At 29.8% G+C, this 25,549-nt stretch overlaps 1 protein-coding gene across 2 annotated transcripts; it reads right to left on the minus strand.

The window, feature by feature from the left end:
* Positions 1 to 3,525: 3,525 nt before the first annotated feature.
* LOC107445560 (enteropeptidase) lies at positions 3,526 to 24,117 on the minus strand. Of its 2 annotated transcripts, XM_087167658.1 has the most exons (11): positions 23,960 to 24,117; positions 22,360 to 22,514; positions 20,650 to 20,875; positions 19,711 to 19,821; positions 17,374 to 17,599; positions 14,907 to 15,033; positions 13,760 to 13,916; positions 11,307 to 11,425; positions 7,364 to 7,528; positions 5,302 to 5,382; positions 3,526 to 4,766 (listed from the first exon to the last, which is right to left on the minus strand). In XM_087167658.1, the coding sequence occupies exons 1-11, from the start codon at positions 24,000 to 24,002 to the stop codon at positions 4,581 to 4,583; spliced, it is 1,596 nt and encodes a 531-aa protein (XP_087023784.1). In that variant the 5' UTR covers positions 24,003 to 24,117; the 3' UTR covers positions 3,526 to 4,580. The 2 variants fall into 2 exon arrangements, with proteins under 2 accessions (XP_087023784.1, XP_087023785.1); XM_087167659.1 differs by lacking the exon at positions 5,302 to 5,382.
* Positions 24,118 to 25,549: the final 1,432 nt, after the last annotated feature.

Below are 25,549 nucleotides of genomic sequence, written 5' to 3' on the forward strand. Positions count from 1 at the left end.
CAAACATTCTGAAATGTCAAATGATAATATATAAACTATAAGTTTGTCAAGAGTATTAACTAATCCACCAGATTGAAAAATTTTATTATGATTTCAAACTAATTACTCTGATAAAAATGTAACAATAAGGTGAAATTTCTATGTATAATTCTGAAATAAAAATTTAAAAGTTACATTTAAAAAAATTTAACATATTTTTCATTACATTGTACTCTCGTCCATCCAAAAAGCAAATTATAATGTTTGGAATGATTATGAATACTTAATTTGGGCTATATTAAAACAGCCTACACATATTTTAGTTGAAAATTTAATTTTTGACTTTTGACCAAAGATCATGGTCTTCTGGCCCATAGTGCTAGTTTGTAAAATGTCTTATCTGGAAATTGAAACTATACAGAGATTTTTAATTAACAAGGCCGAAATGAAAGCACAAATTGGATATTTAAAAAAAAAGACATAAAAACCATCACGAGGTCATGAATGCTAACAGGAGCCACTAGAGGGAGTTGAAAGTTATATGTAATTTATAAATTATATGTAATTATATTGTCCAAATTTCCTCACATAAATAAAAAAATTTGCAAGCTTATATTTTGAAAGCTATAGGCTTGTAATCTTTTTACCTGAGCTTTCTACTTTTAATTTTTGTCAGGTCGAAAAGAAAAACTCCTAAAATTGATAATTGATTTACTCATCATTATCAATTGGAAACAAGATATTAGAGCGTGATAATTCAAAAGATTATTTTTAAGAGCAAACTCAATTAAATAAACGTTTTATTATTTTTCCAACTGATAGTCTTAAAGTATTTAATAATAACTATATTTATAAGAATGAATGTCTGTCTGTATGGGGGGGGGGGGATTTCTGTTATAGACTCCTAAATCATTCAACCGAAATGGATGAAATTTGGCATACAAATAGTTTAAAATACGAGGAAGGTCACTGTCAACATAAGAACATTCTACGACGGACTGTTCGAGTAAGATGAGCAAAAAACGAAAAGGAATATTCTGATTGGTTAAGCCATTGTTTAAAATTAGCCATTGTTTAAAATTTAACAATAGACCATTTAATTTTTCACATATTTTAAAAGTAACATCAGTGATAATTGCCAGTTTATAGCTCGATTCGATCAAAAAATATTTATTTCACTTAGTTTAATTAAGAGAAATATAAAAAATTGCCATATTATTATTGATGCCAATGATTTTAATTAATTTAAGTAATATATTCAGATTGAAAAACGTGGATCCCTCACGGAACATAAAATGGGATTAGAACGCTAAGCAAAGACTAGAAGACTCAAGCGTCGTGGGTTTGTTTCTCATCGCGTCAGACCACCGTCAGTGAAGCTGAATCGCTTCTCTGTGGAAAATGTATGTAATTTTTTTTTTCTTCTCAACTTTGCACCAACGTTTTTTTATACTAAAAATACTGTTTCTTCGTCTTTTAAAGTTTTTTTTATAGTGGTGGTTACGCTTTAAGGAAAAAAAGTATTAGTTGCTTTTACTCAACTTCTTTTAAAACTTTAAAATTCTGTTACTGCCACCGTAACAATAGGAACATAGTTTTTAATTCATCTTGTTTTTAATATATTGGGTGCAAAACTTTTGATTTTATGTTTATTTAATTTATTGATAGTTTTGTAGGTCTGTTTCTAAAGCGCTTACACGTGTTTTTGTTTATTTCAACGAATTTTTTTGTTAGATACGACGCAGAAAACTGTACTTCTGAAGAACAAAAATTCAATTTTTTTCATAAGATGAGTCGAGATGCTGTTAATTTTGTTTAATCAATCATATTTTGATGTTTTTAAGCCTGTTTTTCACTGCAGTTGTTCATCGGATTATGACATCACATTTCCTACAATGAATATTTCAGCACCGGGAAGAAAAAGCTCAGTGAATTGAGGTTCGGTAACCGAGGAGGACGTGGTTCGGTAGCGTGGCAGATAAACAGCTCAGATTAGAATGCGAACCTAGTCGATTCTAGAAAAGTGGACCTGCGTGAATAAATATTCAAAATTATCATAAAATTAAAAATAGAAAATTTTTATTTTCTAATAGGTAAGATTCTTTTTTTTTTCTGAATTTATAAAAAGTGCTTAGATAAATTCTTAACAAAATGTTGAACACGCTGAATTTTTACACGGGTTCTTCATTTTGTTATGTTATATTCGCATGGAGTGCTGAAAATACTGAAGCTAAAATGCTGAATATACTGCAATAAAATAGTTTTTAGCATTATATATAAATTTTCATTCTTTTTTTCCTTGTTTTATTTTTTTTTAATTTGGCCCGATTTAATTAAATTAAAACTTTAATTTAATTAAAACTTTATTAATAAATGTAATGTAATTTCCCAGAAACGCATGTAACTTAGTTTTAAATTTTTTTTGTGAAAACTTTAATAAGATAGAAAATTTTAAAAAAAAATTATTTTATCAGTTAGAAAGGCAAGATATTCAACAGAAAAAATTCTCGAATTTAAACTGATAATAGTTGTGATTTAAAAAATAACTTTATTCAAGGTTAACACACCTTGTAAACTGTTAACACATCTGGTAAAAGTAAGTAAAAGTTACGAGCTACGTGTCTTCGAAATGCTTTTACACCTCATTTTGTGCGCAATTTTTTTTCCAAATTAAATATTGAAATTCATGTCAGCTGTCAGCAAATTTTTCGACTAGATCAATTTCATTGACTGGATAAACTTAAGCACAAATCCCACTAATAAGAGAATTGTTAGATTCAGAAAAAAGACATGCAGGCATAAGCTTTAATAAAAAAACAACATAATAATATTAAATAATAAAACGCAGGCGATAATCTCTTTTGCAGGAACTTCTTAGAGTTGATTTCCCCCCCTTATTTTTACTTATTTGTTTATATAAACCTAAAACTGGCGTAGATTTAACTACTAATTAATATAACCATAAAAAATATCAGACAAGTTTATTATAAAGTGTATTAAGGTTGAAAATTGTTGTGTATTGAGTAACTCACTCAACAAAAGAATTTCAAATAATGTCCCAAATAATTATTGATTATCTGGATGCTTTTTAACGCACTCATCCTTTTTTGAAAATAATTCAGACCTTTCTTGCATAAAAAAATATATACTATCTTTTCGTAAGGTGAAACGCTTTATCACGCATTTTGATAGAAAAACCGTATCTAATGAAGCAATCAAGTTTGCTACAACCAAGAATCTTGGGCCCCTCGGTTTGGCGATAAATTTTGTATAATTTCGCTGAAACCCCATTTCTAGTTACCGTGATATTCTTTGACGTCAACTTCAGCTTACTGCATTCTTTCTTTTTCCCAGTGTGATTGGTTCTTAGTTCATTTTTGAATACATTCATTTATTACTTAATCGTGGATTGTAAACTATTACTAAGTAATATTGAAATAATTACAGTGCTTGCGGTTTCCATTGCTCATAACATTGATTATTTAGTGACTATTTTTTTTATGAAAAGTTTTCTTCGTGTAGCATTGTAAATAGAATAGAAAAACAGCCTTTTGAAGTCAAATTTTATTGTTAAAACATATCCATTCAAATGTAATATTATTTCAAGTACAAATATGCAATATTTGTATTCAAATCATTTTTTGCATTTATACTAAAGGAATTGCTCGCTACAGTAAATCAGTATTTGTTCTATACATGCAATTACCTTATAACAAGATAGAAAAGCCCATTTTTGTACCGATGAATTCAAAATACTTAAAAAAACTTTCATCAGTAAGAAACCAGTTTGAATCAATATTGCTTAGATTGCAATGATATAAAGCAATATGGATATAAAACTAGATTTATTTACAGATAAAAGCCGGAGAGAACTTTGAGACATTCAAAATTGTCGAGTTCAAACTGTCTGATTAGTTAGTTACCGTTAGACCTGAAAATACATGAATATACTCGACATGTGGCGAATCAATAAAAAAAAGTGGCGAGGTAAATCAATGAGACAACAGGTCACTTTTTCCAATCGTTTTTTTTTTCCTTCTGAAAATGGCTTAATGATAAAAATAAATCAATGCAGAAGGACTCTGGAAAACAGAATTTTCATTAAACCCTTCAATGTTTCCATTAAAAATTTTGATCCTTCAGAAACCATCAATTTGTAATTTGAAAGGTTCATGTAGAATGAGAATTCCTTAACTACTCACATATTGCAAAAATTGTATATATGGCTCCTGAAATATTTTAAAATTAAGTTCGCGGATTAACTAAATTTTGACGCACTAACTAATTTTTTAATCATAATATTTTATTGATTAATTAACTTTTTATAGCCGTAGATTATTTCTAATATGATTTTTTAAAAATATAATTTATTCCAAGCAACAAAAAAAAACCTGCTAAGTGTGGCTTTAAAATTAAAAGAACCTATCGATATCTGTCATAGACTCATTAGGCTTAAAGAAAATATGACGTCTAAGTTATTAGTGTCTACAGCTTAGCAGTCTACAGTTTAGTCTAGTAAAGGGAAACCACTTATATATTTTAAAATGCGCATAGATAAGAAAATATTTTATTTGACTGTCTGATATACATACAAAATGTATTTAGTTATATTTATTAATAATGTTCTTTATCCAATCAGCTTTGTCAGCTGTTGCAGCAAACACAACTCTATTTTCTGGCAATCCGCAGAGGCCGCTCATGAAATTGGTGGCACTGGCATATCTTACAGCTCCCATCAAAAACCATTTATCTCCTAGTTTACAGGAAAGGGGTCCGCCACTGTCACCCTAAAATAATAACGATTGAAGCTATGTCACTAATTAAAGCACTCTCATTTCAGAAAACACGTGTTTCAAATTTCTCATTTAATTCTTTTTTTTCCATATTTATTTTCGTCCTAGCATGATATTTCAATGAAATATTCCAATACTTGCACTGAAATTTAAAGACATAATTTAAACACTAAAAAATTTTTAAAAAGGAAAAAAATTTAGTTTTCTAAATTTTAGTTGCAACCTTTGTTTTACACAATTTAAGCATCTTTAAGTTTTTTTTTTTAAGAAATATAAGGATCTATGAATATAAGAAAAAAAAATATAAAAATCGCAAAAATAAGAAAAAATGTTAAGAATTACAACTTTGGCATCATGTGTATAGTTAATTTTTTTCAAATATAATTAAATGAAAGCTTTAAACGTATAATTTAGGTTGTAAAAAAATCTAATCAAGCTGTTACAACAATCTAAACTCGCCTAAATATATATTAATTAAAAGTTAATGCAATAAAAACAATGTACGTAAAGAACAAATGAATGTGCATACTACAGTTTCGGCTCCATAAGCATGAACCTTCTTCGGTATCAAAACATCAAAAGCGTTAAAACAATGAGATTGCCTAAGACTCTAAGAGAAAGGAGATTCAAACTTTAAGAACTAAGTTTTTCAAGTGCACTTGAAAAGGAGAAAATAATTTTATTTTTGACATAGCAAATATGAAAATCGTTGGGTACCCCATTTCTATCGACACCAAAAATCTGTTATCAACGTGTTTTGAAATATATTTGGTGCCAGAATCATTATTTCCTTATTTGAAAAACTTAGATTTTAAACGCATTTTACATTACTTTCGAAATTTAACATGCAATGTGCTTGATATTTTATCGTTCTAACATAATCGATGTTTTTTGTTGAAGAAACTGGGGAATTTTACTTCAATGTAATCAAGATTATGTTGTATCATAATTTATTTTAAAGCTTATACATTTATTTAATACCATTGATAGTTTATAATGAAGAACACACATTTATTTAAATTATTGAACATTAGGAAGTCAATATTTCCAATTATATAAAATAAAGTATAATTACAATAAAATTATTATACATGCATCTCTTATTTAACTTTCAAAAAAGTATGAACTTATCTTACATCTGTTTAGATTTATTTCTGTAATAAATACAATGATAAAAATTTTCAATTTTAAAAATGAAACCAAAGGCTCTTGTTGCATAAAAAATACATCTTTATTAGCATTTGTAAAAATAGATTTTTACACTAGGCGATACTTCGACTTTTTCTTTGTGAATCTAATAATCATCACATTTATATTTTATTATGAAATATACTTTGAAACTTGATTTTGAATAAAATATACTTTGAAATATGCTTTTAAACTGATTTGTTAAATAAAATGCATTGAAATATAATATAGGATAGCTAGAACAATCTCTCATTTGAGTATCCTTAATATTTATTTCATAGCTGTCCGCCACGCTAAAGGTTTTCACAAATAAAGTTTTTTAAAACATAGCAGAAAAGCGATTGTCATATCAAAGCGAAGAGTTCTATTTACGTATCGAATATGTTGCCACATTTTTAATACAAAAGTTAAACTTTTCTCCACTTTGATAAATGTAAACTAATGCGAACCTTACAATTAAATTATTAATTCCTTCGTATATTATTGGTTTAAGTTGTTGAAAATTAATATTTCAATTGTAAGGTTCGCATTAGCATACATTTATAAGAGTGGAGAAAAATATATGCATTTTTTAATAGTTTTTTGAATATGGCTCTTTGAAGACGAAAAAGCATAGATTTTCTTACAAAATGACTGATAACTAAAAAACTAATCCCAATTTTTGAAAAAGAAAAAAAAATACTTCTTCGTTATGTCAAAACACAATTATGTGCCGAGTTTCGTGCCTGGGCGAGGTTTCATGTGCGATATATTGTGATTACAGACAGACAGACACACTCACAGCCGCGTTTATTATTATGTATAGATTGCCAAATGAATAAAGAGGAACAACAGATAAAACAATTTCTGTAGCGATTTGCGACTGACAGTGAAATATGAATATTAATTCTTTCAAAGAGGAAAAATTCTTTCTGTCAAAAAATCTATGTCATTTAACTCTTCTAAATTATTATTTCTTATAGCCTGGACATACATTTTCCTCCTAACAACAGTTTCAAGAAATTCAATATTTTCTAACTCGAAAGCAGTGATAACAGTTGTTCATTTTGTTTTTTTACAAGCTCGATCTGTGGTTAACTTGGCGATAACTCCTCTGAAATGGAAAGTAAACTACGGGCCAGATTTGACGATAGAATTCGCGAGTTACCCGTGGATTTTGGATGGAGAATAACGTTTCGTATTTAACCCCTGGTTTAACTCGTACCCATGTATAACCCGCAGATAACTCGTGGTGGTGAATACGGGTGCTAGAGTTTCAGGCACTCAAACTCTAGCATCAAAAAAAAAGAAAAAAAACTCTTCAATTTATAATTTAAAAAAACACAGAGAAGACAATAATTTATTTTATTTTATCTGTAAATTTATAACACTATTTAAAACATTCAGTTTAACTTCTCTATCACTTTACGAATCCAATCGCCTTTATCTGCTATGCTTGAGAAAACTCCTTTTGCGTTGGGTGTTCCACAGAGACTGGTCATCATGTTGGAGTCAGTGCCAAAACTTGTAGCTCCAAACACCCACCATTTAGTACCAAATCTGCATGATAGTGGTCCCCCACTATCTCCCTGAAATTAAAAATATTTGCAATTTAATTACTATTATAATGTGAAATTCTATATGAAATTGGAGTTATAAGTTTTAACAAAAACTGGAATTTGGAGCCTAGTCTATGTAAAATTCAGAGTTGAGGAGTCGGTAAATTTAAATTTTTGAGTACGACTCCGACTTATGCTTCATTAAATTTTCACAGAACTCTAAGAAATTACAAATGTTATTACTAAGAAATATTTATTACAGCTTTTTTTATTTCAATATTTTTTATACAGTAATTCCCGGTGTAATTCCCAAACACCAGATTTCATACAAACTTTAATTTCGCCTAAAAGCTTGATATTTTATGAAACTCTCGCACAAAAAGTTTAGAATTTGACAGTTAATTTCCTGATACTTCTTAAATAAAGTAACCTCGCAACAGAAAGGAAAACACATGATAGCTTAATTTAATTTTCGGATACTTCTTAATAAAAGTAGCCTCACATTGGACAGAATAACTAGTGATAGCTTATTATTAAGAAGAAAAAACAATAATTTCTTTTTAGAGAGAAAGTGTAGCTCATAATGAGAAGAAGGTTTTTTAAATGTCGTTTGAACTGCTAATAGAATTATATGCAAGAAAGTGTGATTTTTTTTTGGGGGGGAGGTACCTAGACTGTATGGCCATGTACAATAAGTTGTGATTAAGGGAAACGAAAATCAATCATGTAATTAGTAATCAATTATATTTAGAGAGAAGTGTGCAAAGTTTTAATAAGATACAATACCTAAGTTTTTAAGAAGTCCTTCCACCTATTTCGAAAATAGACTTTTACAAATTAGTTAATAATTTATTCATCCAAGTATTTAAATTAGGCGTTACGGAAAAACATGTTTACCAATCAGCTTTGTAAAAGATTCCTTCTCGGGAAAATAATTTTTCGAGAATTTCCATGCCAGTTTCAAAAACGGCAACTTTATTGCGACACAGACACATAATTGCGACACAGACGCCTAAACTACAAAATGCATAAAACATAAAAATAAGCATTGCCTAATCACGTGACTTTGATCTACCATCTATATTCATATCGAGAATTATTTCAGACAGAAACATCCCTCTCGTGAATCCTTAAGGGATTCATAAAATGTTTTTACATTCATTCAAGCTTTAATTTCAAAGATAAAGCAGTAACAAACAAAGTATGTTATTTATTGGAAGTATCTTCTCCTTCCGCAGATATTCCATTTCAGTACTAAAAGCATATTCCTGAACTATCTTCACAACAGAATTACTAGTGTTTCGAATCTCTGCAGTCGTTAAACAACCACTAACGGTAGTAGTGTAAACTTGCAATTCACAACAAATCTTATACACCAGGCAAATACTCTTTGCAATTTAGTCTATGAGGAAATTTTATTTATGACGTTCAACATATTAGACTGGCTTTCTTCTTTTCAAGCATTCAAATTAAAGTTCATGATCTTGATTCATTTCTCAATAAGAATTTCGTAGTTCAAGTTTTCGCTAATCAAAGAATTGAAACCTTTACTACCATACCATTCTGAATTTTCAATGCTAAACTAATTTGGTCTATGCCATTATATATCGCCTTCTTTCAGTTCGCTTGATTTGCAACCACGTGTCAACGAATCAGATGGATTATCAATACCACAACAATGTCTCCAATTTTTTGGTTCAGTTTTCGCTTGGATTTACATTACTCTGTTCCTGGCAAAGGATTTCCAATTATTAACACACCCTTCAATCCAGTGTAAAGTCACCTTAGAATCATTCTATAAATATAATTGTTCGCTATGTGAAAACTCTTCGTAGGGAGTTAACCACTCTTGGACCAAGGGTAGCGGATTAAAGCTCTAGTTTCGATGACGTAAATTTGCTTAACAAGTGCAACTCGAGCCTTTGCAAAGACGAAACGAACTTTGCAAAGTTCTCACTTATTGACGTATTTGAGGTAGACTATAGTTCCGAAAGCTAATTCATTGGCAACACAGAAAATCTGTATATGAAAATCGAAGTTTTCAAGTCGAAAATGTGTTTCAGTTTTGTATTTTAAGCGTCCATTTCTTCCATTTTCTTTTCAAATCATTAGGCAACTCATTTTCCCATCCAAGTCCTCTTTGCCCAGTAAGTTGCAACAATATCTTTGCTCGAATCGTGAATGTAGTTATCAAACCAAGAGGGTCAAAAATTATGCATGATAGTTGCAAAATCGCATGAACCACTGAAATAGGGCTAGAGAAAAAAAAGTTTTTGGAAGATAAATCCAATTTCAGTTCATCCTTTATGGAGTCCCTCCCATATGACGCCTAATCCTTTATTAGGAATCAAACTATGTTTGAAGGTTCTTGGAATTTCGTTTCTTGCCAGTATTCCGAAAGTTCAAAGCAGTTTGTTTTAAAAACACGTAAGTCCATTTTGACTGGTATAATAATGTTATTTGCTTCCTTACACAACTCAATAGCATCTTCCAGATTATTGACATTTGTAATTAGGTCATCAACATAGAGTGAATCTTATCTTTAATTATATAACTCGTATGAATCTTATCTTTAAATTTCTTTATATGGTGCTTAACAGTAGCGGACAAAGGAAATGGCGAAGACTTAACCCTGAATGTAACTTTAGTGTTCCAAAAATTCCTAATCTCACTTGACGGCATCTGATTTAACCAAAGAATGAGCAGGCAACTTCTTTTCGTTTTCATTTAAAGAAATGAGCAAAAATGCCTTCTCTATATCTGTTATAATCCCAATAAAATTCTCTCGAAATCGCAAAAAAAAAAGATTTAACAAATTAGGGTTAAGACTTAAATCTGCCTCTAAAATATCGATCAATGAACAACAATTTTTATCTTCAGAAGATACATCAAAAGTTTCCTTAAACTAATATTTAAATCATCATCAAAGTTCGTTACGGTTTTCGTTACCAAAATACATACATTGACTGAATGAATTCCTAAATTCATAGATTGCGTAACTCCACTAATACAATAACCGAATAAAGTTTCGTCACAATAAAACCTTATAAAAAGTTCTAATTTATTTCCATTACATAATTTCCACATTAAATCGCATCCCAATAAAATGTAAATTTTCTCTTTTTCCTCAACAAAATTTTTTTTTCTTCAGACGATAAATGCAACTAATTTAACATTCGTTTAATCATATCATTAGAAACCTGTACATGGTAATGAGAAATAGAATCATTAAAAATAATTCAACTCTCGCCCAACTGTTTGGATCATTTAAATGAGATAGGTTAACTTCTGTGACCCCAAAATCTTTTAGAATTGGACTATTTTCATATGTATATGTTACCGTTAAAATGTGAAATGAGTTATTTCATAGAATAACTAGGAATTTAATGAATGGAACTAGTTAAAGTTTATAAAATTATTGATTATGTCAAGATTTAACTATGTATTCTATAGAATAACGATTACTTGATCGTTATTGTTGTAATATTACATGCAAACGCAAGCTAGGGTCTATATTACCTGATAGAAAACTTGATGCTCTTTAAAAATTTACAAAATTGAAATGATAGTTGATATGTTTCAAATGCATCAAAAGCAGGTGTCCATTTCTAAAATAATTCTCTTGAAACATGTCGATTGTCATTTCAATTTCGTATATTTTTGAAGAGCATGAAGCTTTCTATCTGGTAATATCTTACTACTTCAGTTTCTTATTTATTTAATAGGCACTATATATTTAAGCAATTTACTTCTCTAAGATTTTTCTCTAAGTAGTTTAGTCTGTTTGTAGAAGGAATGACATACTTACGTGACAAGGAGATTGGTTGGTTTTAGACACACACACTTGTGTTTTTAAGTCGTATGAACAGTTATCTTTTGACTGTACAATTTGCTCAGTTTGTTTAAGAACAGCTGCAAATCCAGAGCCTGAAATATAAGTTATACTCATAACGATTTTGAGGAAAATAATTTTTAGTCTTTTCGATCAAGTCTTATAGAGAAACACAGTAGGATAGAGGCATATGAGAACAGAGCCTATATCATCTAGGTAATCTTGTTTTTAAAAAAAAATAGAAAACTATATGCAATATTGGTATAAATAGATGAAAGGACGAAGTCTTAAAAGATGCTTAAAAATTATATTTTCTTTGCCATCGCTTAGAATCATGTAGATTTGTTTTTAAATCAATCTGATAACAATATATTGATGAAAATTATAATGTTTTCTCATTGAAAATCTAAATTTAAAGAAAATTACCAAGGAATTTAGAACTACAGAGTGGTGGCTACAAAATACTGTTACAAATATCAAATCACTTTATTGTACAGATATTAAATAGAAAGTGATAAATACGCAAATATGATGAATGCTATAAATGGAAGTTAAAATTTTAAAAAAAAATTGGAATTGACCACCATCTTTATTGATTTTTCAAGATGATCTCTTACACTGTTGTCCGATGGCAGCACGAATCAGTTTAACAATTTAATAGGTAATTTGTCCCATTCATGCAATATAGAAGCACTGAGAAAGTCTTAACTTCTGTGCTGCTTGGCATTAACTCAAAACTTCCGCAAATATAAGAGTCTAAAGCATTTAGATTCAATGAAGAAAGGGGCCAATCTTCTTGCTTGATGAACTTCGGGCAATTGACATGGAGCCAAGCCTGTGCTGTTTTGGCTCAGTGTGATGGTGTAGAATCTTACTGAAATATCCAATCCTTTTGGGGATACAATCTGTCATCACGTGGCAATAATGCGCAGTCAATACTTTCTTTTTGTAATATTCAGCATTGATTTTTACTCCTTTATTAATGAATTTCAGATGAAATTTTCCGTTATTTGACACTGCAGCCCAAGGCATTGCGGTATTCTTGTTCTGAAAGCGTTGTACAATTTGAACACTTTCAGATACATCCGAAGGTTGCTGAATATATATCATTACTTTTAGCATTATAACTTTACTCTGAGCAAAATGTTTTCTTACCATAAAAAATTATTTTCTCAATACTTTCGTTACAGCTCTGGTTTAACAATATCTTACATCTTTGTAACCTTGTTAATTTTTGTGCAGTTTTCCAACCTTGAACTTTTCATTTGTGATAAGGGCAAAAGCCCAGGTCTTCATTTAATATAACTTTCATAGTTCTCCAATTCGCGTTCTCTTCTGCAGCTTTTTCATTAACAAAACGTTGTGGATATCGTCGTATCGTTTAACGAATTCTTTTAATGTACACTCTTTTGTACGAACTGAACATAGATGACCAGACCTGGGTCAATCTTTACAGCTATTAGTATCTAATAATCGATTTATAGTTCTATATATAAATGTTCTATTAAACCTAAAAGATTTTAACTGCTTAAAGATTCTCCCTGCAGAAAATCCACGATCGAAAAATTGTTCAAACATCAACCTTTTCAATTCCATCTTTAAACTGATTCTAAATATTTTGCTTTAAACAAAAATCGTCTGCACTTATAGAAAGTGCAGTCACGGGAATAATGCGAGAACAATTGTTTCTCCCAACAATTAAAATTAATCAATATTTTTTGGAGTGTTATATTATTTAGTAGAAACCCTGTTTATCATTTAGTCTGTTTTCAGCCATTTCACAAGCGAAAAAAAAAATGGTACTTTAAAATTTTTTACTTAGAAAAAAGAGTTTAATGACAATATGACACTTTAAAAATCTACACTTAAATAAAAAGAAAAAATTCAATCACAATGTAATCTTTTTTTTTACATCATATTTGACATTTTACATTTTATTTTACATTATATATATGAAATTATTAATACAGTGACAAATGCAGTTATTACTTTATTTTTAGCTTTCATATTTGCAAATGTTTTGCATGCTTCCGCCATTAGTTTTTTCACGGTATTTGGAAGATGAACGTGAATTGACATTCTATAATACAAAAAGTTATAAAAGAAATTCGATAAGGAGGAAATGAATTAAAATGGTTAACTTTAATCTTACGTAGCCTTTATTTTAATCAATTAATTATTTAGGGGTCAATTAATATCAATGTTGTTCCTTTAAAATTTATAGGCAATATTTACTGAAAACCGATGATAAAATAATTTGGTGGCTCTAGATTTAAGTTGTATGCACAAATTTCTTTTCAGATTTGCTTAAAAAAAAGTAGAATGTATGTGAAATTTACGTTAAGCAAAAGAATCGACTTTATGACCTAGATTGTTCCGTGGTTTAATAGTTAAGACTCACCTAAACCGAAAAATAAAACCTTTATTACCTCTGGTTTCTCCCCATCCAGTGGAATAACATACCGTTCCTGGTTTAATTTCCCAACCGATATTCGGCAAGCAAACGGGTTGAATGCCATCACTATAAGTTACTGGAGCATTCAATTTCACTAAAGCTACGTCATGGGTAAGTGTCATGTATCTCATCTGAAATTTTTAAAAAAATAGAATAACATAATTTAATTTGTCCAAATTTTTAGAATGGATATTTTATTTTATACTTAAAATCAGAAAAAAAATGGCTTTGAATCATAAAATAAAATCGTGCAAAAAGAATTCGATTTTTTTCTAGTTCTTCAATTTAAAGTAATAATCTTTCCAGACATATTTCTGCAAAAAATATTTACTGCTGATGCTTATAGCGATTCAGAGGCGTAGCTTCATGTATGCTTCAAATCATCAGCAGAGTAAATGACGTAACTTCATTTACTTAGCTGATGTCATGACTTAGTATGAAGTAACTTCATTTACTTAGCTTATGTCACGACTTAGTATAAAGTAACTTCATGTCATCTTCTGCGTAAATGTCATATATCTCAGCTGAAATGAAAAATAGAATAACATGTTTGACATGTGTAAATTTTTAAAAAGTACATTTTATTTGTTATTTTGTCCAAATGTTTGTACATTGTTTATTTCTCCAAATGTTTAGAATGGATATTTTATTTTATACTTAAAATCAGGAAAAATGACTTTGAATCATAAAATAAAATAGTACAAAAAGAATTCGATTTTTTTCTAGTTCTTCAGCTTACAGTAATAATCTTTGCAGACATATTTCTGCAAAAAATATTTACTGCTGATGCTTATAGCGATTCAGAGGCGTAGCTTCATGTATGCTTCAAATCATCAGCAGAGTAAATGACGTAACTTCATTTATTTAGCTGATGTCATGACTTAGTAAGAAGTAACTTCATTTACTTAGCTTATGTCATGACTTAGTATAAAGTAACTTAATGTCATCAACTGAGTAAATGTCATACATCTCAGCTGAAATAAAAAATAGAATAGCATGTTCAACAAGTCTAAATTTTTAAAAAATGCATTTTATTTGTAGAATTTTTGAATAAGCTCGGGATACAAAGTTTTTTTAACTCAAGCTCAGAAAAAAGTCCATATGAAACTTAAATGGTTTACCTGTTCTCCCTCTAAATCTGGATAGGATATAATCCTCTCTGCCACTCTTACGACTTCGTACTTCGTTTTATTATATTTACCATGACTTCCTAGAACAATCTTCATATCATGAGGGTCATGTGATTTTCTGAAAAGTGATTGTAATGATTGTTCAAGTAAAATTATTTTTTTTATCAAAAGACAAAACAAATTGAGAGTAATATGAACTCCCTTGTGGTCTTCGCATTAGATACTGTTGGAAATATCAAAATAGCAGAACAAAAAAATTTATTTATGTGCTAGAAAAATATTCGACTTACAATAAATTAGAGTTGTTTATGAGTAAAATAATCCTTTTTGACATTTACGTTAGCTCAACAATCGAGTGTTCTTCGTGATATAGTGAAAAAAAATGTTTTTTCCAACGGAACAATATTTTTCTTTTCAAAACGCAAAATAATTTGTTAAAGAAAAAAATACCTTTAAACATTACTTGAATCGATAAAATAAGAAGATACGCACAAAATAATATCAAAATAAAATAAAATTTAAAAAATTACATTTTTGTGGCTCACTAAAAGGAAGAAAATGATTGTATTTTTCTTGGACGAAAAACGTATCACTTTCGTAGTGAATCTTAATTATTAATCTTAATTATTATCTTAATTAAGATTAAGTAGTAAATCTTAACTATTAGTAAATCTTAACTATTAGTAAATCTGAACTATTAGTAAATCTTAACTATTAGTAAATCTTTACTATTAGTAAATCTTAACTATTAGTAAATCTTAATTATTATCTACGAAATTCATCCCTCTCACAGCATAGGAAATTGATGCGTCCTACTTTTTTCGTAAATATAAAATTTGTTTCTTCATTTTAGTGCTCTTGAAATCAGTAGTTTTTATAACTTAGCCTACATCCATGTAATCTTATTTCGTATGCAGGTGATTTGTTTTTTAAAAAAGAGATTACAATTTGTTCAGAAACCATTGCGATCGAAGTAATATTTAATTAATTGAGAACATCCTTGGAGTGTTTAATTGTTACATATCTCTGGAGTATAAATGTTAAAAGAACAACTAAAATGTGTAGTAATTCATCTAGGTATGAAATAATTTTTATTTTTCTTATGCAAATGTCGCGTCTATGGATAAAGTAAGCTTTCGCGAATTTTAAACAAATTTCTCCCATCTTTTATACTCGTAAACCCAATTACTCATTTAAATTTACCCAGTTCACTTGAAGCATTCATTGAATTTTACCCAGCTTTTATACTCGTAAACCCAATTACTCATTTAAATTTACCCAGTTCACTTGAAGCATTCATTGAATTTCTCCCAGCTTTTATACTCGTAAACCCAATTACTCAGTTAAATTTACCCAGTTCACTTAAAGCATTCATTGGATTTCTCCCAGCTTTTATACTCGGTAATTCTGGGTAAATTTAAATGAGTATTCAATTACTCATTTAAATTTACCCAGTTCACTTGAAGCATTCATTGAATTTCTCCCAGCTTTTATACTCGTAAACCCAATTACTCATTTAAATTTACCCAGTTCACTTGAAGCATTCATTGAAAGTATACACTTAATGTGTTTTCCATTAGATGCAAGTTTTTTATTTATTGAATTTAATCTGTTTAGTTTCGGAAATATCAAGTTAAGAATTTTGGGAAATTTTGAGTTCAATAGGGCATCTAAAAACTAAACTCAGTTTTCTTGACCTTGGGCTCTGGAGATTCTGAAAATATTTTGTTGTTATAAAAAAAACTTCTACTCCTACTTTCTACTACGAAAACTAAATTAATGCCATTTAAACAGCTATTTTTTGGAGCAAATAGGATTGCTCCAAAAAAACAACAATTGGTAAAATTATCGTAGATATTCTAAAAAAAGACTTATTAATGGTTTTAATGGCGTTGGGTTTCACAAAATTTATATAATTAGTTAGTATAAATTTAATTCGAAATTTGGAAATAAACTTTGAAATAAATTCTTTTATGTATGACATCATTTATTCATTGACTAAAGCACACTTTTTCCCCCTTTCTTGAATCATTGTTATGTCTCTCAACAGGAAATCTATGTCCCTCAGCAGCGGATAGTACTTAGAATGACAACGGACATTATTCTATTAACTGCGATCACATAATTAGGTGCTATGAACCATAATGCGTACAAACTTGCTGCTTCATGAATAAGATGATAAATTTAACTGTGCTTATTTGTTAAAGTTGAACTCTAAATAATATAATATCATGCAATAAAATTTAAGAATTACGATATTATGGTACAACTTAGCACCATATTAAGATAGCGTTATTCTCATTCAACACGTTCCGAAACGGTATGTAAAATCCAGTACTGAAGCACCTGCACAAAAATGAAGTGTATTCAACAAGCAAGTAAAGTAATAAATCCTTCATCGTATTATTTGCATAAATAAAGTCAAAGTCAAATTTTCTGAATCTGCGTTTTATCTTACCCAACCACACAGTGAGCAGCCGTCAGCACCCATTGCGGACTAATGAGAGAACCTCCACAAAAATGAGCGTTGGGTTCCTTGTAGGTGTGTTGCAATGAAACTTGCCAGGGCCAACTGTTGGGAACTACTGGAATACCCCCAACCTGCCTATCAGGAGAACTGAACATGGTGTTGGGGGTGATAGGAGTTTGTCCACACTCTTCAGATGGTAGAGCTACTGGTTTTCCTGTAGTTGGTGAAAATAAGAATAAATTAAATAAATTTGGTCCTATGAAACGTGTCTCGTAAAGACTGTCTTCAGAAATATTTTAGGAATCTTTGTAAAAATGAAATCAAAGATTTGTGTAGGTTACAAAAATTAGTATTTAAATACGAAAAAATAAATAAGAGCATAAAAAGTGTGAAGTTGCATGAGTGAATGAAGACTCTATGTGCTATTTTTGGGAAATATTATAGAATATATTCGAAGTTCACTCGTTGCTCATAGCAAATAAAGATAATGCATTGTCCTTATTTTCTGAATTCAAGCTTCCAATCAGTGAAATCTGTAAAACCATAACTTTCACTTGAATTGTTCGTGACAAAGATTCATATTTTACATTTTAATTTGCTACCAAAAGAAACGCTTTATCAAGTTAATCGTTCACTTTTTACCGTCACCTGGATTTGGAATCTTCTTCACTACCAAAAACACTCAACGATTGTTGCTATATATATTTATTCACTGAGATCTGCAAAATATTAAGACTTGGCAGCAAAACCAATGTGTTTAAGTAATGTAAATCAAAAGAAAGATATTTTCTTGAGAGTAAACCTTCAAACCGTTTCATTCATCATTTTCTTGAAAATTGTAAACTTTTATAAAAAAAAAATATCTCTTGGAACATTTCTGCACTAAATTATTTCATTATCATTTGTGCAACGTAAAGATATTCGTGCAGGTAAAAAATACCCTCGATGGCACATAGAGGCACAAGGCTTAGATGACACTTGGCATTGGCTTAAATGACCCATAGAGTGTGAACATCAAGAGCAGATACCACGTATTCCTCAAACGCAATAAATATTTATTTTCAATAATCTTGTTTTTAATTAAAGAAAAAAAAGTCTTCCTATGAAGAGTTAGGAGGGGAAAATATTTTTGAATCAGATTTGGTTTTATACTACATTAACTAGGAAATTTTAATGTCGCTGCATACGAAGCACTTGAGCAATATATGTAGCAAGTTACATTTTCATATTGTTCAGGGGATCATATTTTGGGAGTGATATTGATAAAAAACCGAATTCCCGTGAGGAAAATAAATCTTGATCTGATAGCTAATGGAATTAATATTTGCAGATTGGTAAAATAACTGCTAAATAGAAACGGTGCTTAGTAAAAGTTTATGCAAAAATATCAGTTTCTGATTATATTGCCCCAAAATATTCATACGTATTTTAAGATTAAAGCAACACTGCAATAATTAGTTATCTTTCGTTATACCGTTAGAATAATGGTACTTAACTGTGAACAACAACTATGATCCAGCTGCTAATTTTCGAATCTGAAGCCATATAAATTAAAACTTAATTTAAGCGACAAACGTATTCATGGATACTGCGCATTTTGTTGGTTTTACAATACAATACATGAACAAATTTTAAATTACGTTTTCTCAAAATAATGTATTTCGAATATGAGTATAATTTTCATCCAAATTTCTTCGTTTAACAGCATGTACTTATAAAACTAATGTAGATCTCGTAGCCTGCAGAAGTTTTACTTTTATTAGGACTTATTTGCTTTTGATCCGGATAAATCTTCGTTTTCGCAGCATTTTTAAAATATTTTCTGTGACATAATTGTAAATGTATCACTTATTTATTTGGAAATATGTAAAATAGAAATTTTCCTCATCCAAAAAAAATTGCATCAGTGGTAAACGAGCAGTTAGTTTTGAGATAAATTGGACAAAAATTTTAAGAATCATTAAGACTGCTTAAATTTTTATAATTAATTTCCTTAACTATTTAAAATTATGATGAAAACGAGTAAAAACATCTGAAGATTGGAAAATATTTTTTTCATATGCGTATTTTAAATCATTTTGAAAATCAAGTTTTATTTTAAAAAATCGCAATTTAGGTTAACGCTTCCAATTTTTTTGATTTTTGAAATTAAAATTTACCTTACTTTTAAAATTAAATTTTTTCCAACGAGTCTGTTTTAATTCAATTATTTAAAAACTTTAAACTGCTACTCCTGTCAGAAAAGATAGCTAAACTGCTACTCCTGTCAGAAAAGATAGAAAGAAAGCCTGTCAGAAATATTTTCAAATAATTTTCCTCATTTACCGCATTTTTCCTCGTCTGTCCCATCACCACAATCATCGATACCATCACACTTTTTAGATAGAGAGTAACAATTGCGATTCCTGCAAACTCCTTCATTTTTGTTGCAGAGCTCTGAAAAGAAAAAATGATAGCAGTGAAAATATTAATTTCAAAAGATCAAGTACAAAAGACATTTCACCAATGGTGTTAGGAATCTTATACACATTTCCTAAGGCAATTTTAATTTCGAACATGCACTTTTGGATTAAGTTGATGGACCAGGTTCATTTTCCACGATTAGTGCAGTTGATGCTGTTTCAATATTATTTGGACACTGAAAATACACTGGGCAATATTTTCTCTTAACCTGAAGCTCTTAGTAATGTCCTCCCAAAAGCAATAAATTCCTTATCTTTTATGTTCATTAAGATTAATCCTCACAACTAGCCTCAATAACTCTTGGATCTGTTTTTTGCATGTCTAAGTAAACCACAAGAAATGTTGAGTCGTAATGCACTGTATCAGAATTGAGAATCTGATGATGGTTTATTGTTAGTATTGTAATTTTCTTTACACATCAATGTGTACACTTGATACGCACATGTGCAAAAGTAATCTCTTGAAACATTTAATGTAAATCCTTTCAATGAAAAATCTGTTTTAAATTATGCTAATTTATCATCCCCTTAAAAAATATTTGCACTGACTAATTTTCTGAAAGACACGAAATAGCTTTGATTTTAGTATTCAAAGCATAGCATACAGTATTGCTAAAAATACTTTCTCAATTGTTCTCATAGCATAAAAATCATTTTATCTTAGAAATCGACACAACTAAATATGCTATCTTTGCTATTGGCTGCTTTTTTATTTATAAATAACATTAAAAGAATTACAATTGGAAAAAAAAACTATTTTCTCTTTTGTTTAAAATTAATAGAAATTCTTTTTAGTACTTACCCATGTCAGGCGCTGACTCATATTGAATTATAAATCCTCTGCCTGCAATCATGAAGTCAGTGAAAAACAGAAGCATTATCTCACTTTCATCAGGTTTCGAGAGAACTGGCTTTGGAAGTTGGCTTCCGCTAAATTCAGCCAAAATACTTTCCTTGGCTTTTGAAAAAACCACTAAGGTGTCACCAGTAGGATCAATATCTAGATCCTTAAAGGTTAGTTTAATTCTCTGTGTTGAAATAAAAAGAAAAATAATTTTTCAGTGTAAAGTTTTAAAATAAAAATGACATTCAAATTATTTAGTTCTTGCAATAGGATTTCTTACATGGGAAGCTCTAAAGAAGTTTTGACATTGCAGAAAAAGCACAGAGGTGTTGAAAACGATAAATTAGTATGAGCTCAAACTTCTAACGGCAATCAAACTGGTTTTGAAGGCGCTTTTGAATTGCCGCTCTTCTCATTAGCGATTCGCCAAACATTAATTTGTGATCTCTTATGCGTATACGATTCGTTATCAAATTTTGTATATACGAAGAAGACATTTACGAAGTTTTAACTTTGCCGTATGGAGAGTTGGGATCAAACTTCTTGCGGCAAACATACAGTTTAGAAGTTTTCATTTCCTCGTTCCACACTAGCGATCCGACAATTATTAATTTATGACCGCTTATGTGTATACTTTTTTTATATCATATTTGATGCATTCTAATTATGAATATTTAAAGGAGGTTCTTATTCAACATATTGAATATTTATTTTCAAATTGCTAAAATGCGAATTTTTTCGTCAACGTTTTGTATTATTTAAATAATATATAGTAAAATGGGTACTTTTCCATTATACCGGCGCAGGCGATAAGGGCTCCAATAATGATGCAACCAATGCCAAACTGAATATCTCCGCTGGTAACCTTTTGTCACCACATTTTCAAAGCAAGTCGCGGCCATTTTTTTATCGGTCACGTCTTTTTCTTAGTACGAAAAATTAACGAAAAAGAGAGGAAAATTTGGGATTTGCCCAAAACAGAGGAAGAAGCGGCCAGATTCTTTCAGGAAAAAGACGTTTTGGTTGAAATCGCAACTTGAGATAAGAATCATGAAATGAAATTGTGTATGGGAGATGAAATTCAATGGCGTTGCAACCTTTCATCTTGTCACTGCAATAGAAGTATCCGTAAAGGCACATGGTGAGCACATGGCAATGAGCTCTTTGAAGTGTCTGTGGTTTATTTATTGTAGCAGCGAAGAATTAACTTCAGTTAAATGGTGTTCCGATTCATGGAAATCATACTGCACTAGTAAGCTGGACGATGAATGTTTCGAACATTTCAAAGTGAACCATAAATACAATCCTTGTAGATCCGGAAACTGAAACACACACGCAAAAAAATAGAGAGACTGTGGGCTAGAGCGAAATGGCGAATTAAGAAACACAGAGGAACGACGCACCATCTCGAAAGTTATCTTGCGTAATTTATGTGGAGAAGGCAAACGGAAGCCCCATTCTAAAAAATTTTAAGCGACATTAAAGTATTTATGCCTCCGAAGTTTTTTTCAACCACTTATTAACTGTTTTTTTTTCATGTGTATGCTGTGTGTTGTAGCCATTAAAGTCTGTTTTGTGTGATTTGTTCCGGCAACTGTGTGCTGTCACCAAAAAGTTTGCTTGGCAAGATTTGCGCCGGTATAATGGAAAAATACCGAATATACTAACGTGTCCTTGTGGTGCCCTTATCCTGTATTCACACCACAAATCATCTGGATAAGCTCCTTCATCATAGAAGGGACTGATGACTTCACCTTTAATAGTTGCATCGTGTTCATACAGTATGTGACACTGTCGATCATACGGAATGCTCAAAACAATTGCTGTAACAAAAGAAATATCATTTTAGTACTCATTTAAATCAACATTTTATGTGTTTCATCTCAACAAGTTGTTAGACCGTTTCTCAGTAGTAATATGAGAAACATTTTTATACTAAAAAATCGCTAGATCGGCCTCCGCTGTTTTGGTTGTTCAACTTAACCGTGTGGTTTGTTTTGTGGTGCAAAAACTGTAAAAAACTTGATATTACAAAGGAGTGAAGAAAAATGTACAGTGTAATAAAAAAATTTAACATTAACAATTAGTTCGAAAATTAATAACTGTTAAACTTGTAAGAATAAACACCATACGGACCGCTCTACAGGCCACAGGAATGGAACTTCAGAGTTAAAATTTGGTATGCTGAAAAGGAGTTTATTTTTTGAACTTAGCACAGTTTTCTTTTCAAAATTATAATTTAATTGAAAGCAATTGTAATTTTAAATGCTTTTTCACGAATTTTTTTTATCACTTTTTTCGTTTTACGTTGCATTTTGCTTTGCATCAGAAAATCTGTTAGACTTAGAAATTTGAAACTAAGAAGGTATACAGAAAAGAAGTACAGAGAGTAGGACGGCATGAAAACGTATGAAATTCAACAATTAAATTGTTAAAAACAACTGTTAACTAATCATACATTAAATAAAAGTTCGTTATCTAATTCAAAATCTTGCTAGCACTACTCACTTTATCTTAATCTCAGATAATTCTTGATAAAGTAGATATTCTTAATTAAAAGAATCAAGCAATTATTGAAAAATACAACAAAAAACGATATACTCTATTTGTTATCGTTTACTTTGTTTTTCTTTAATTTCTCAAGTTATTCTTACATCTCATCTAAAACATTAATAGTTTCCCAAAATAAACACAAGAATTTAGTTTCGTTAAATTTGTTCAATAAAATCGTGCCTTCAAAAATAGATAGTTGATAATTTGTAAATTATCAACTCTCAATAAAATTGGATTTCCACGGAAAAAACGCGCTTTTGTTGATGTGCAATATTTTAAATATCCCTGGTTGTTCTCTATTTTAAATTGTATAAACTATTTTTTTGAATTTTTTTCTCAAGTCTAATGTTTATGCCAACAAGTCACTAAATATCCATTTCTGAAGTAAAAAAATATGATTTTGTAAAATGAGCACTGCCACTGTTGTATAAAATGGTAACTGAAAATTTCGCCAAAATAAAGCATATATGTCAGCAAAAACATGGAGGTCATTTATCCGATAATCAATGCATAACTCTATATTGCTTTATACTTTTCGAATCAATTAAAAATTCTCAAATTTTGCTTAAAAACCTGTTACTTGTTGCGTGAATTTTAGAACAGGCTATTTCAAAATTTAGCAAAAAATAAATAAGTACCTCTTTTTACGTTTAAACATTTAAAAAGTATATTATCCTTCCAATAGTTGAAAATCTTTATAAAAAATTTTTCTTACCTATATAGCAACTTATAAATAGGATGCAAATTAACGACTTCATCTTAACGAGATCCAGGAATCAAGCAACTGTTTTAAAATTGTGAACGAACTTTAATTGTTCTTTGAAAGCAGCTGAAAATGTTCTCACAATATCTCGAACAGATTGTGTAGGAAAAGTGTTATCGTTAAAAGCACCAATCTAAGCATTATATAAAATATAATTTATCCGAAGTATTCTTATGCCACATTATAGTGAAATCGATTTAAAAAAAGAGTGATTACTTATACCAAGCTTAACGAATTGCTAAATTGAATTGCCAAAATGAACGTACAAAATATATTAATATACTCAAGGATGACGTACAGTCCGCAAAAAAAAAACGAATCACCCTGAATAACTTTCGTTCTAATGATCGGATTTTCACGAACTAAGTGTCAATTTTAATGGTTCTTGGGGGTGACCTCAAATATGCTAATTAATTAGTGCTAACTATTAATTAAGTTACGAAATCAGACACAAAAACGTACTTTCTCTGAATAAACATATATTTTTTTTTACATATTTGGAATCTAGACACTTGAATTAGGGGGGTAGACAAAATTTCAAAAATATTGGGTGGTAAATTGGGTAGCAATAAAGGTTTATATATTTGGCGATAGTCCAGAAAACCGCCAAATAAAGTCGCCTGCGCAAATGAATATTTTAAGATAACCCATTGACTAATTCAAAAGAGGAATGCTTAGTTTTACTAGGTTGCTAGGCAACCATACTATGACTGTAAAAAATTGAAATAATGTTTTGTGATTGCTCAGAGAGGTTTAATTCATTGTTAATAGAAAATCTCTCGAAGTTTCTAGGCAATAGACAATTTTTAAGCTGATTTCTGTCTAAAAAGCAAAAAAAAATTATTTTAATGTCCTTTGAAAAGAAAATTTGAATCGATTTATAAATTATTTATGATTTTCTAAGTTGTTAGAATTTAAATACATGAACTTTTTATCTGATATTGCTTAGATTATGCTGTTTTTACTAAATTTATTCGAGTATTTCATACTAAAATCAAAGTGACATAACTTATTACAGCTATATACAAAATTTTAGGGATAATCATTTTTACAGCTTTAATCCCTTGGGGCCAGTGATTCATGAAAGCATTCGTACAAAATCAGAATCAGGATGTAAATAAATAAAAAACGGTAGCTTAAATGCAGGCTTTGCTAATTTCACGGACTTACTCTGCCTTGAATTTAATTATTGTTAGTTTAATCATATATATAATCAATGCTAGTTCAAAGTATAACTAAATAATTTTATTTTGAACTAAGTAATGGTGAATTAAATAAATCAAACAATTATAACCCCGCCCACAAATAAACTGCTAAAGAATTACATTGTTCACCAGTTTTATCTTTTTACCCTGGTAGATACTGTTTTATGCTGTCACGTATTTGTGACAGTCAGCGCGAAAGGGTTAATCGAGTCTTCTAGGCAAGAAAGTTTGAAGATGAAAAAAAGTGCTTGAAAAATAAAATGTAGATTGTATAGTAATTCTAATGCACATTCACAAGGTTTTCTGTAATTTACGATATTTCTTTTTTCTATAACTG

The sequence above is a fragment of the Parasteatoda tepidariorum genome, chromosome 7, assembly GCF_982258835.1.
Source record: "Parasteatoda tepidariorum strain Cologne lab strain chromosome 7, Ptep-v5.0, whole genome shotgun sequence".
Classification (NCBI taxonomy): Eukaryota; Metazoa; Arthropoda; class Arachnida; order Araneae; family Theridiidae; genus Parasteatoda; species Parasteatoda tepidariorum.

Excerpts from the sequence above, each read along its gene's own strand:
- LOC107445560 (XM_087167658.1), bottom strand. The coding sequence starts at position 24,002 with ATGAAGTCGTTAATTTGCATCCTATTTATAAGTTGCTATATAG. Across the intron at positions 13,917-14,906 it reads CAGATTTAGAGGGAGAACAG|ATGAGATACATGACACTTAC; the intron begins GTAAACCATTTA and ends TAAAAATTTCAG. Across the intron at positions 4,767-5,301 it reads CTTATGGAGCCGAAACTGTA|GGTGACAGTGGCGGACCCCT; the intron begins GTATGCACATTC and ends TTATTATTTTAG.